We start from the raw sequence: 12,357 nt of genomic DNA, 5'->3' as shown, positions 1-12,357 counted from the left end.
ATCCGCCCTTGATGCGTTAATATAAACAGCACATAATAATACGAAGACCGGACGTTTATATGCCCCTTTTTAAACGTGACTACAAGTGTAGTTCTCGATATTTTGCGATTTGGAATACAATTATCAATTTATTCAAACAACACGTTATTATTAGTTCGAGTAGTCATATTAAAACACACACAATTATCAATTTATTCAAATAACACTTTATTATTGGTTCGAGTAGTCATATTAAAATAAACACAATTATCAATTTATTAAAATAACACTTTATTATTGGTTCGAGTAATTATATTAAAACAAACGCAATTATCAATTTATTAAAACAACATTTTATTATTGGTCCGAGTCGTCTTTCTGTTGGGTCCGAATAGTCTTTTTGTATGGTCCGAGTAGTCTATTTGTTTGGGCTGAGTGGTCTATCACTTGGTCCGACTGGTCTTGAACCGAGTGATCTTTGGTCCGAGTGGTCATGGATTCTTGTCGTAATTGTACTTGAATTTCCTATGCTGTCACCCCTAATACGAAATGATATCTTCCGCAGAGTGACGTAACCATCTTCCATATTGGTATTTTTCTCTGGGAAAAGTTTGTGATATTTCAATTTTTCAAGAGAGAACTTGTTTTCATCGTTGTGAATATTAGTTGTGCAATGGATTTTATCGAACGGGAGTTCATTACAAACACACAGGTAAGTTTATAATAACCAACGTTAAGTAGTTTGTTCATAATCGAAGAAATCCGTTTAAAATTTACGATGAATCAGACAGTAGCTTTTATTAAAGTCATTGATGTTGCTCATGCTGTTGTTTTTTTTTATATTTTGTAAGTGAATTATAAATAATATAATAAATAGTGCCAAACTCAAAATCAAATCAATAACCGAAACAAGTAAAATGATTGTTCATGAAACATATCAGCAGCATCAGGGTTTATTTCGGTTTTTATTTCTTCACTTCAACTCAACAAATGAATTACCCTGTAGGCGATAAGGCCTAATGCATTATTTATTCCAATTATTATTACATATTGTATTCTAGTAATACGAAGACAAAGTCAGGAACCGAACTGTGAACTTTTTAAAGACGGGAAGACAATCAATAAAAAAATTGAATATCTATATCAGATCTACAGATAGATGTCATGCCATGTTGATTATGAATATGATCCAGAGGATATCATATGATGTTGAAGAAAATACAAAATAAACATGTCCATACTTGCTGAATATAATGCAATTTTAATGTGATTAAACATTTTTTAGAAATAATTTGCAGGTTAAGAAAAGTGTAAGGAACTTTGGGTATTGAATACTTACTCTTGAGATTATATAAGTATAAAAATTTGAATACTCGTGTGTATTCAGTTTGTCATTCTTGACAACACTCAGTTTGTGTACATTGGAAAAAATGGTGTCGCGACCGCGAGAAAGCACGAGAAATGGCTATTACATGTAGAATTTGATTATATTATGCATTATTATACTAACTTAAACTAAACAATGTATATACAGTCAAATGTGTCGTGTTTTATTCGATAAATATTAAGAATAAAGAATCTGAACGTTTATTTTATCACGTGATGTTAAAAATGGCGGTAAATACTAAAATCGAAAGTGGCTAAATTCCAAAGCAATAACGATTTATAAAATGCTTAGTCGTCTTATTGCTTTATTTACTGGTGGAATGAAGGCGTATAAAGTCCAAGATTTGAAAAGAACAGCGAGATATGGAATAACGGCAAAGAATTTTAAAGAATTTTTGAAAAAGGGGGCAGAAAAATTAAAGGTTGAAAACAATAAACTTTTAACACTATCTTAATCTTATCTATTTATTTATATATTGACATAGATGACACATCATGTATTGTAATGTTAATAATAATATAATATTTACGGGAGGGATGGATGGCCGAATGGTTAGCACGTGCGAACTGTATCATAAGGTCTGTCATTGAGTCAATTAGCTGCCGTGGTTTCGACTCCCAGGTTTTACGGGACAAAGGATGGTCGAAAGGAGTATTAAGGGTCGCCTGTCCAACCTTGTGGGTTTTCTCCGGGTGCTCAGGTTTCCTCCCACTGCTAAAGACCCCTACATGCAAGCGAATGATTGAAATAAAATCAAACCATGTGTTAGTCCCAAAATGACCTAGTATGTCAAGTGGACTTAAACCCCATTTCTCTCTTTCCCTCTCTATAACTATAATATTTACTTCCCAATCGGACTAGTCTGAATAGTTCTCTCAGTTACTACATCCATGGGAAAAATTACCTCTTTATTAGAGCTAAATTGTAGATTTCGGACAAACTGTCCGTGATTAGTTGTCATTGAATGAATGGAGGATACCCTTTAACTGCCCGACTCAGTGGATCTTTAACTTGCTGTCTGTGGACCTTGGTTTTTAGTCCCATCCAAATGACTAGATACTTTTCTAGTGTTGAAAATCCGATTGACATTTGTGATCCGAATACTTTTGTTGGCTATCCAAATACTATTCGGATAATTCGGAGACGTGAAATTCCATCAAAAGTTCATATACCGGTACTCATAATTACTTACTTGTTTCAATGTTTATGAGTGTCTGTGTACGACGAGTATGAAATTGTACTTTTGATTTGCAAATTGTTTGAGCCGCGAAGAAAAAAACGTGCCTACCTTTAGCCGTAATTATTAAGACTATCTATGACATCCCAAAAAATCAATGAGGTGAAGGAATTTGTATAGTATAACTACTCCTGTTATCCGTACCCTCCCACTTATCATTTTGCTCAATCAACACGAATGAAAAAAGTAAAATAAAAACATGTGCCATTTATACCGCCAAGGTCGTTTGCCTCATTCTGATAATCTACTACTATTGAACTAATCAGTAAGTTGGAATATACGTGACCTAGGTCGTTATGAATAAATTTCATTGTGGGAAGTCAAAACACGGTCTAAACTTGTATTCCGTAAACCAGCGCAGGGAATGAATGAATATTTTTTTTATTTAGGCTACTGTTTTCGTTGCACTGCATTAATAATTTTATTAGTTACTATCACTAAATAATACGCATAATGTTGACATTTATGCTCAGAGCTGCGTACGTGATCAATTGCATTGGGGAAAATTTCAAAGTAATCAGATGGAAAAATGGCTAAATATAGAGATAGAGCATACGGGATGTCAGAATATATTGTAACGAATAGTAAACGGATAGTAAAATGATTCGGATAACCCTTATTTTGTATCTGTTAACGAATATCCGAATAGTAGTTTCAACACTAAACGTTTCCTTGCCAGGCCCTTCCTCTGTCTTGCACCACTGACATGGGGAAGCCAGACTTGAAAAGCCAGATGAACAATTTAGGCCAACACCAGGATCTAAGTCAGGACAGCTTATTACTGAGTGGTCATCCAAGCCATTGGGGCTCTATCTGCAAATGGAATGGGATGGGGATGTAGTATAGGTCTACATTTTATTCAGGCCTAGTTTTAGAAGTTGAATATTCTGTATAAGGGTTGAGGAGCTTTAACCATGCTTTCAAATCTAACATGTCATGTCTTTATTTTATACTTATAATAAAGATACCAGAAGATGAAGTAACTATTGTACTTGAAGATGATGGTACTCTGGTTGATTCTGATGCCTTTCTGAAAACACTTCCCACTCAAACAGTTTTTGTATTTTTGCGTAATGGAGAACAGTGGAAAGGAGGTTAGTAGATTGCTTTGAATGTGTGTAATTACAGGAGGCATCCCAGAATGAAACAGGTTAAAATAGAAATTGTATGAAGTCTCCTTGAAATCATTGTCTGAGTGCTGTTAAACTATTTGAACCTACATGTGTATGTGGTATTTTAAAGGAGCTAAACCTCTAACTCAATATTGTCCATAATATTCCAAATTAAAAACAAGTATCAGAATTAAATATTAATCCCATCAATGAATATTGATGTTATCCTTGCTGTGAAAAACATCAGTATTTGAGCCTAGTCCTACTAAAAGATCACTTGGCAGTTGGAATTTGATATAAGAGTAGGCCATAGTTCCGCTTCCCTGGCAAAATTTCCCTAATAGCACACACTATGGCGTATGCCCGTCTTCATTAGCCCAGCTGGAACAGAACAGTAGGACGTTAAACCCCATTTCATTTCATTTCCTACTAAAATGTTCTGGGTTTAAATCCTGGGCTCAGAAGAGCCTTGGAATATTTTAAGTCTGGTTTCCACTTCTCGGGGATAATGCCTGCAGGGCTAATGAAACGTGTCTGGTTGTTCAGAATCTGAACTTCAGATGGTATGGAAAACCAAGGCCAGCCATATTCAAATTGGTGTGCATATAAAACAACAGTGTCTAAACATTAGTCTAAATGGGCTAATGTTTCTTACGTGTTTAATTTTCATTGTAATTCAGCTGGTGCCTTAATACATGATGCCTTACAGAAATTATTAAACTGTACTAGGAAGAATCAGTTAGCTGAACAGATTCGTGAGTTTATGGAAGATGATGATTCACCTAGTAAAATTCATGTTATGTCTAGTTATCTAGAAATGTTAGGCACTGATATTAAATCTGAACAAAGATATGAAAATGAAGAGTGGTTTGAAGGTACTTTATTTCACATTTCATACAGTACCAGGCCTGGAAATAACTGTTTAATTGTACCATACAAAATGTCAGTATTAGTAAAATCAACGAAAGTGACAAATCTGAGCCAGACAAAATGACAGGAGAGAGAGAGAGAGAGAGTTAACCTCTACTCAACACAAACTAGGTCATTACGGGACTAACACATAGTTCAATTTTATTTCAATAATTTGCTGGCATGTAGGGATCTTTAGCAGTGGGAGGAAACCAGAGGACCCCAAGGAAACCCACGAGGTTGGACAGGCGACCATACTCCTTTTCGTGTACAAGCGGGGAAGCGAAAAAACAGGCCACTTGGCTCAATGACAGACCTTCTGATTCAATGTGAAGGTGTTAACTATTCGGCCCCCCCCCCTAACAGGCACCAGAGAGATTGTGCCTGAAAATGTCTGTGACAGGTGCCTTATTGCTAGGCTTGAGTACCTGATTTTGGTTTTGGAAGCAGTTGTGAGTAGCAGTTTCTGTTGTATTTTTGTATTGCACATCGAAATTGACATGATCAGGAACATGTAAAAATATAAGCAGCATGTGGGATTGGCCTCTTTAGAAATTATAGATTAGAGGGGATTTTTAAATAGACCATAAAAAAATAGAAAAAAGAAGAAAACTATAATCAATTTTGCACATAGTTAACAGATTATGCAAAAAATCGGTTTTCTCCTTGAGAAACAATTCAACATTTCTTAGAAGATACCAAAAGAGGTGATAGTTGACCTACAAACTTAGATTTCAGTTAACATTATAAGAAAACCAGCACCAGGCCTGGGAATAATGAATTGCATGATACCAAGAAAAGAGAGATCTTGGAGAATGTACTCTGACCAAAATATTCTACCTCAGGTGAACTTCTTGTAATTTTGAGTATTTTTGTGTGTTACAGGTATAAACAAGAAATATAAGACGAAGAGTGATCTCATGAAGAATAGTGCACAGACACGTATTAGAAGTTATTACACTACGGTATGATGATATATACTAACAAATGTTGAAAAAAATATAAATCAAAACATTGTATTAGCTGGTTTGATGTAATTTTATGTCAGCTTTCAATTAGCTTTTAAAATGTTTATGAAACTAAATAAACTATGATCTGCTTCAATATCAACAATATGACAGTAAATTAAAAGTAATATTGAACACAGAACAAAATACAAATTCAAACTACAATACATGTATTTAGGAAATAAGTCATATAAATTACATGTGTAAATAGTCAATTTACTACATATGTAAGTCAAAAGTAATCATATTCATATAAGCATTAACTAAGAAATGTGACTGCATAACTCCTGTTTTACATAGTTTACACTGGTTACCTTTTAAAGATTGAATTGATTTAGCTCTTGTTTACCTCTCAGATCTTTTAGAACTTTATACACCCAAAACTGTTCAACTAGACTCTTATTGTCAGCGCTCTTTTAGTTATCAAGTACCTGTTTTATAGGATAATCTACCATTTAGTTTAAGATGTGGAACATCTTTATATTCTTTTAAATAACAACTTAAAACACATTTGTTTAATCAAACTTTTAACTGACTCTGAAAACAATTGTCCATAATCTTTTTGGTGGGGGGGGGGGGGGAGTATGATTATATTGTCACTTTTTAAAGTGCCCCTGAACACGTGATATGAAAGTGCTCACTATAAATATGCTGTAATAATAATAATTACCAGGTTAATAGTTACAAATATGTCACGAATTCCTCTTAATGTCTTCAGTGATAAAGGGTAAACGATGATTTGCAGAAGAGCAAGTCGAAAACTTGAACATGAAACTGACACAATTTTGTAAATGTGGGGGATTGGATGGCTGAATGGTTAGCATGTGCGCGCTGTATCATAAGGTCCGTCAATGAGTCAACTGGCGTGGTTTCGATTCCCCAGTTGTACATGACAAGGAGTAGGGTCGCCTGTCCAACGTAGTGGGTTTTCTCGAAGGTTCTCCGGTTTCCTCCCACTACTAAAGATCCCTACGCGCAAGCGAATTATTGAAATAAATTGAACAATGTGTTAGTCCTAAGATGATCTAGTTTGTGTCAGTGGATGTTAAACCTCATCTCTCTCTCTCTCTCTCTCTCTTTCTCTCTCTCTTTTTTAAATGAGAAGTCAGTCATGTATAACTGTATTACATCATGGTGTGTTTTGGGGGAAGTAGTGTACAGAGTTATAAAAAAATAACATCTTTACTTTATTATATAGGCTAAAGATCAGATTGAAAAAGAGGCTAAAGGTCATACCAAGGAAGTTTTATTAGATTTACTCCAAGAACTTACTGAAAAATTGAAAGCCAATGATTTTCATGGTCATTATTTTGATCGGACAGCCAAAGCTGGAAAAAGACTGTGTGACAGGGAGGGCTGGTTCCGTTGTCAAGGTGCTTTTGATGTAAATAAATGTGAATTATTACATACTATCAATCCCTACGCCTCCCGTGGTTACAGGCAGTTATTTGGTTTGTGGAATTTGGATCATATGTAAGTATGAAATCTATAAATTGTTTAAGTGGCATTTAGTAACTGGATGAGAATAACACATGACACGATTATATGGAATACAAGTTATTTTAGAAGTTTATTTCTGGTGATGGTTAGACGAGGATTCTCACATCTTTATCAAAAGAGAGAAATGGGGTTTAACATCCACTCGACTCAAACTAGGTCATTTTGGGACTAGCATATGGTTCAATTTTATTTCAATAATTCGCTTGCGTGCAGGGGCCTTTAGCAGTGGGAACAAACCGGAGGACCCGGAAATTACCCACAGGGAATTAAAATCATGTTACTTGACATCTCCCCCCCCCCCACTCCTCCCACAAGTTTGTGTCGAGTGGACGTTAAACCCCATTTCTCTCTCTCTCGTTTCTGTTGGTTCCATCGAATAATGTTGATAGTTAAACAACTGATTAATTTATGTCGTATAATATTGTATGTCTTATTATTATAGAATCGAAAAATCAAGAGAAGTTATTCCTACTTTAATAGAGGCAGCCAAACAGAAACCAAAAGATAAACATATCGACTGGAAATATGTCTATAAGCTTCTGTTCACAGCATCTAATCTAAAATTAGTTCAAATCGCATGTCATAAAAAATCTGCTCGAGAAGGAACATTGAAATGGCAGGATTTCTGTCAATAATGATACCAGCTGTGGAATAACTAAAAGTTATAAACTATTGTTTAATGTCATAAAGAATCAAGAGTAAGAGACTGTTTGTTTCAGTGTGATCTTGACTAAGATTTAGTTCTTGTAAAATGTTTCTCTGAACAAAACAGGATAAACCTTTGCTGAATGTGATCAGTTATCAAGATTAAGCGACTGTTTCTTTCAGTGCAATCTTGATTAGGGTTTAGCTCTGTGATGAACCAAATTAAGCTGTTATCATAAAGTAACCAGCTGATGCTAAATGACATAAAGTATCTACTGTACATTTAGCATCAGACATTGTTTGTTTCAGAGTGATCTGGATCAGGTTTTGTCTCTGTAGAGAACGAAGTTAAGCTGTTATTAAATGTCATCCAAGATCACGAGTAAGATACTGTGTCAGTGTGATCTTGATTAGGGTTTGACTAAATTAAACTGTTGCTAAATAAAGGGCCTTATGTAAGAGACTGTGATCTGGACTAGGGTTGTACCCTTATGCTGCATCAAATTCAATATAGTGTTCCTCATAATGACAGTATTTATACATTTTTTTAAGAACAGACTGACTTTCAAGAGAGCATAAGACAGATAAAACATATCATTTGTGAGGTAGAAAGCATTTTTTGTACGTTCTTCAATCAGTGGTTTCACTATGATTTCTGTCATTTTTGATACTAGATTTTAAAAAAGAATTCCATAAAATTGTTTATTTTCCCCTGAAAGTCTAGTGTAAAATATGAATGGGAATAATTTTTTTAAATTTGGTGCTTATAATCATCCAGGTACTTCAGGACAACCCCAAAAATATAAAAATTTGGATGCTGTGTGATTATTGACCAATTTATCATCTTAGTTTAAACTCAACCTTTGATACTTATGAAGGTCATGATGATGATGTCCTTATTTCGAAAATCAAAGATTAAAAATCTGGGTTTTTTTTGTGGTGCTAATATATATATGAATGATGATATCCTTATTTTGAAAATCAAAGGTTAAATTTTTTTTTTTTGTGGTGCTAATATAAACTCTTAAAAAAGAAATTGGGGATATTGAAATGCAAATACCTATGCAGGTTGCGATATGATAAATAGCCATGGACATTTGACATGCTTTTAGAGTATGTTCACAAATGAAGAACTTATCGTCCCAATAGAACCACTCAGCTGCATATGTGACACGCAATAGCACCATACACGTGAGAGGGGTTCATTGTCAAATTTGACACTTCAAGGAAGGGTTGATGAAAACTGCCGCGTGCTGGTTTATCTATCCATGTTTGCTTTTCTATCGGTTCTTGCATAAGATTTACTGTTTAGCGTATCTTTGCTTTAGTGTGTTATGTTTAATTTGATTGGAGATGTGTTCGTCGACGTCAACGTCAACCGACAACACTGCAAGAATTGGCCGTGGCACTGCAAGAGGAGTGGGTCAGATTGCCCCAAATCGTGATTGGACGGTTGATTAGGAGCATGCCACGACGAATGGCTGAATGTCTGAGAATTGGTGGAGCAATTACTCATTATTAAGACAAAAATCAAAAACGTCCATTTTCACTTTTGACGGTGTATCTCTTTGCGAGTGAAATGGAGCCATCAGATAAGCAGCCCATATGAACTGTTTATGTTCATGTGTAGGCAATTGGCCTGTTATTAAAATACACTGGTTACCTCTAATAATAACAGCAGTGCATTTCCGCAGTTTTGTTTTGTTTCTGGATATCCCCTACTTTTTTTGAAGAGTATATATATATATGAATGATTTGGGAATTTTGTGTGTGGCTTTAATTAAGTTTAACCTTACCAAAGTCGACCATGGACTTTAAAAGTAAATGTAGTGTGATTATGAAACTTTGATATGAAATTTACTGTATGTTAGTCAGAAAATGACTAAAGTATTATGTTGGTGAAATGTTAAGTACCATTCCAATATAAAACTTACTTAGCATCGAACCTTACAAACAATCTGTATTAATTGTATGTATTTTTATATGATCTCTGTTATGTATATTCAACTGGAATCCAGATCTATAATATATGTACATCATATTAATTGTTGTTGCTATATACCAGTATAAAAATATACATTTTTATATTAATAAATGTTAAAGATGTTTGCCATATTTTATATTTCATGTATTATGTACAAACCAGTAGCACATGCTGTAGTAATAGGTCCTCTTTGGGACCTTAAGCTGCACATGACTGTAGGTGAATATGAATTAAGACAGTCAAGAACCATTGTTTTATATGGTATGGGTCAAGTTACTCAAGTACCATAAATTTTATATATAATATGGTATGTGTCAAGTACCATAATTACTTGTAAGGTATGGGCCAAGTACGATAATTTCTTATATGGTATGGGCCATGTACCATAATTACTTGTATGTTATGGGTCAAGTACCATATGAAGTACTATAATTTCTTATATGGTATTGGCCATAATTACCCGCATGGTATGGGTCAAATACCATATCAAATACCATAATTTCATATACATGTATTGTATAGTATTGGTCAAGTACCATGATTTATTCTATGTTATGGGTCAAGTTCCATAATTTATTCTATGTTATGGGTCAAGTACCATATCAAGTACCATAATTTCTTATATGGTATGGGTCAAGTACCATAATTTCTTGTATGGTGTGGGTCAAATACCATGTAATTTCTTATGGTATGGATCAAGTACCATAATTTCTTATGGGACGGATCAAGTACCATAATTTTTGTTATGGTATGGGTCAAGTACCATAATTTCTTATATGACGATTATGTTATACTAGTACGACATAGTATGTTGATGTATTCATAATATAATCAGTTAAATTTAAGTAAAGTTGCTGTACTGCCCGAATTATTTTATCCATTGAATTAACTTAGAATACTCATTTTAATGAAGTTTATTGTTTTAGCAACAAAAATATTTTTTCTGGCAGCTTGGTTATATTTTTCTATATGGATTGTTTGAATCTTGAAGGGCTATACCTTTTATTGACAGTTATGTTATTTATAAAAACTTGAATATTTAAGTTAATAGTAATTGAATGTTGCAACTTTGGATAGAAATGAAGTTATCTTTTCGCTGTATCACCTGTTTCATTCTTTATAACAAAACTTTCAAATGCCCAAGAAACAGAACAATTGTCAGAGAGAGAGAGAGAGAGAGAGAGAGAGAGAGAGAGAGAGAGAGAGAGAGGAGAGAGAAGAGAAGAGGAGAGAGAGAGAGAAGAGAGAGAGAGAAGAGAGAGAGAGAGAGAAGAGAGAGAGAAGAGAGAGAGAGAGAAGAGAGAGAGAGAGAGAAGAGAGAGAGAGAAGAGAGAGTGAGAAGAGAGAGAGAGAGAAGAGAGAGAGAGAGAAGAGAGAGAGAAGAGAGAGAGAGAAGAGAGAGAGAGAGAAGAGAAGAGAGAGAGAGAGAGACTCGACACAAATTAGGTTATTTCAGGACTAACTTATGATTCATTATCGCACTTAGGTATTAATATAATGAAACCATACACCAAGTTTCATCACTCACTTAATTAGAACCAAAGTTATCGAGTCCCAAAGCATCAACCAATCAAATTGATGATCTCTGCTTACCCTAAGCAGAAAATGCTCATTTTCAAACCCCATTAAGGCATTCACCTAATTAACACCTATGCCAAGTTTGAACATTCTACCTCAATCAGGAGAGTTAATGTGTCCCAAAAAGTGTGACAGACAGACAGATCCATTACAATAGTACCCTGCTTTCTTCGAAAGGCTGGGGACAAAAAGTAAACAAAAAAGACAAGTGTTTAAGTTGTGTTTTAGTTTAATAAACATGGTACATATATACATATATATTAACAAATAATAATTAACACTAATTGATTCTAATTAAAGTTACAATTTCATATTTTTAAGTTATATTTTTAAAATGTATTAAAATCAAGCCCTAAAATAGATGGTATCTATAAACAGTCCTACCTTGTTAAAGAATAATCCTATTAATCCTATAATTCACTATTGGGAGGTAATTGTGTTATTATTTCCGGTGTGAAAATTTTTAAGTGTGAGAAAGATAACCTATGATCGTATAATAGTGAGTTGACAACCTATTGAGCAAAAGACATAGAAATAATTATGTTTTGACTTTCTTAGAAAATATGAAATTGTAACTTTAACAAAATGTTCAATCTAATTCCTAATACAGACATGCTAACCAATGATAGAGAGAGAAATGGGATTGTCCACTCCACACAAACAAGGTTATTTTGGGACTTAGGGGTCTTTAGCAGTTGGGGGAAACCGGAGGACCCAAAGAAAACCCATGAGGTTGGACAGGAGACCCTACACCTTGTCACGTACAACCGGGGAATCGAAACCATGCCAGTTGACTCAATGACAGACCTTATGATGCAACTTACACACGCTAACCGGCCATCCAACCCCCCTCTCTGTCACAGACAATGTCAAGCACAAATCCTCTGGTGTGGGTCATATTGTCTGGTACAGAATTGTCTATTCATTCAACAAACCGTTCCATAAATCAAATTACCGAATGGTATCATTTTACATAGTTATGTTTTTGATTATGAAACTATTTTTTGTTGAAATCAAGT

The 12,357-nt window shown here is 34.5% G+C and overlaps 2 protein-coding genes across 7 annotated transcripts in view; one reads left to right on the top strand and one right to left on the bottom strand.

Moving 5' to 3' along the window:
* LOC126826793 (centrosomal protein of 104 kDa) overlaps window positions 1-1,419 on the bottom strand; it is a 46,184-nt gene extending 44,765 nt beyond the window's left edge. For all 5 annotated transcript variants that reach the window (XM_050555871.1, XM_050555873.2, XM_050555872.1 and 2 more), the window contains exon 1: window positions 1,319-1,419. The gene's annotated coding sequence lies outside the window, so the exon portion shown is untranslated. The remainder of the gene's footprint in view (window positions 1-1,318) is intronic.
* A 174-nt stretch (window positions 1,420-1,593) lies between these two features.
* On the top strand, window positions 1,594-10,861 carry LOC126826830 (DNA fragmentation factor subunit beta). 2 transcript variants are annotated; one of them, XM_050555936.1, is made up of 6 exons: window positions 1,594-1,787; window positions 3,568-3,697; window positions 4,396-4,590; window positions 5,510-5,589; window positions 6,830-7,104; window positions 7,574-10,861. In XM_050555936.1, the coding sequence occupies exons 1-6, from the start codon at window positions 1,650-1,652 to the stop codon at window positions 7,764-7,766; spliced, it is 1,011 nt and encodes a 336-aa protein (XP_050411893.1). In that variant the 5' UTR covers window positions 1,594-1,649; the 3' UTR covers window positions 7,767-10,861. The 2 variants fall into 2 exon arrangements, with proteins under 2 accessions (XP_050411893.1, XP_050411895.1); XM_050555938.1 differs by lacking the exon at window positions 4,396-4,590.
* The last annotated feature ends 1,496 nt before the right edge of the window (window positions 10,862-12,357 follow it).

The sequence above is a fragment of the Patella vulgata genome, chromosome 7 (assembly GCF_932274485.2).
Source record: "Patella vulgata chromosome 7, xgPatVulg1.2, whole genome shotgun sequence".
Lineage (NCBI taxonomy): Eukaryota > Metazoa > Mollusca > Gastropoda > Patellidae > Patella > Patella vulgata.
This window is presented reverse-complemented; position numbering and strand designations above follow the sequence as displayed.

Excerpts from the sequence above, each read along its gene's own strand:
- LOC126826830 (XM_050555936.1), top strand. The coding sequence starts at position 1,650 with ATGCTTAGTCGTCTTATTGCTTTATTTACTGGTGGAATGAAGGCGTAT. Across the intron at positions 4,591-5,509 it reads AAATGAAGAGTGGTTTGAAG|GTATAAACAAGAAATATAAG; the intron begins GTACTTTATTTC and ends TGTGTGTTACAG. Across the intron at positions 5,590-6,829 it reads TTAGAAGTTATTACACTACG|GCTAAAGATCAGATTGAAAA; the intron begins GTATGATGATAT and ends TTTATTATATAG.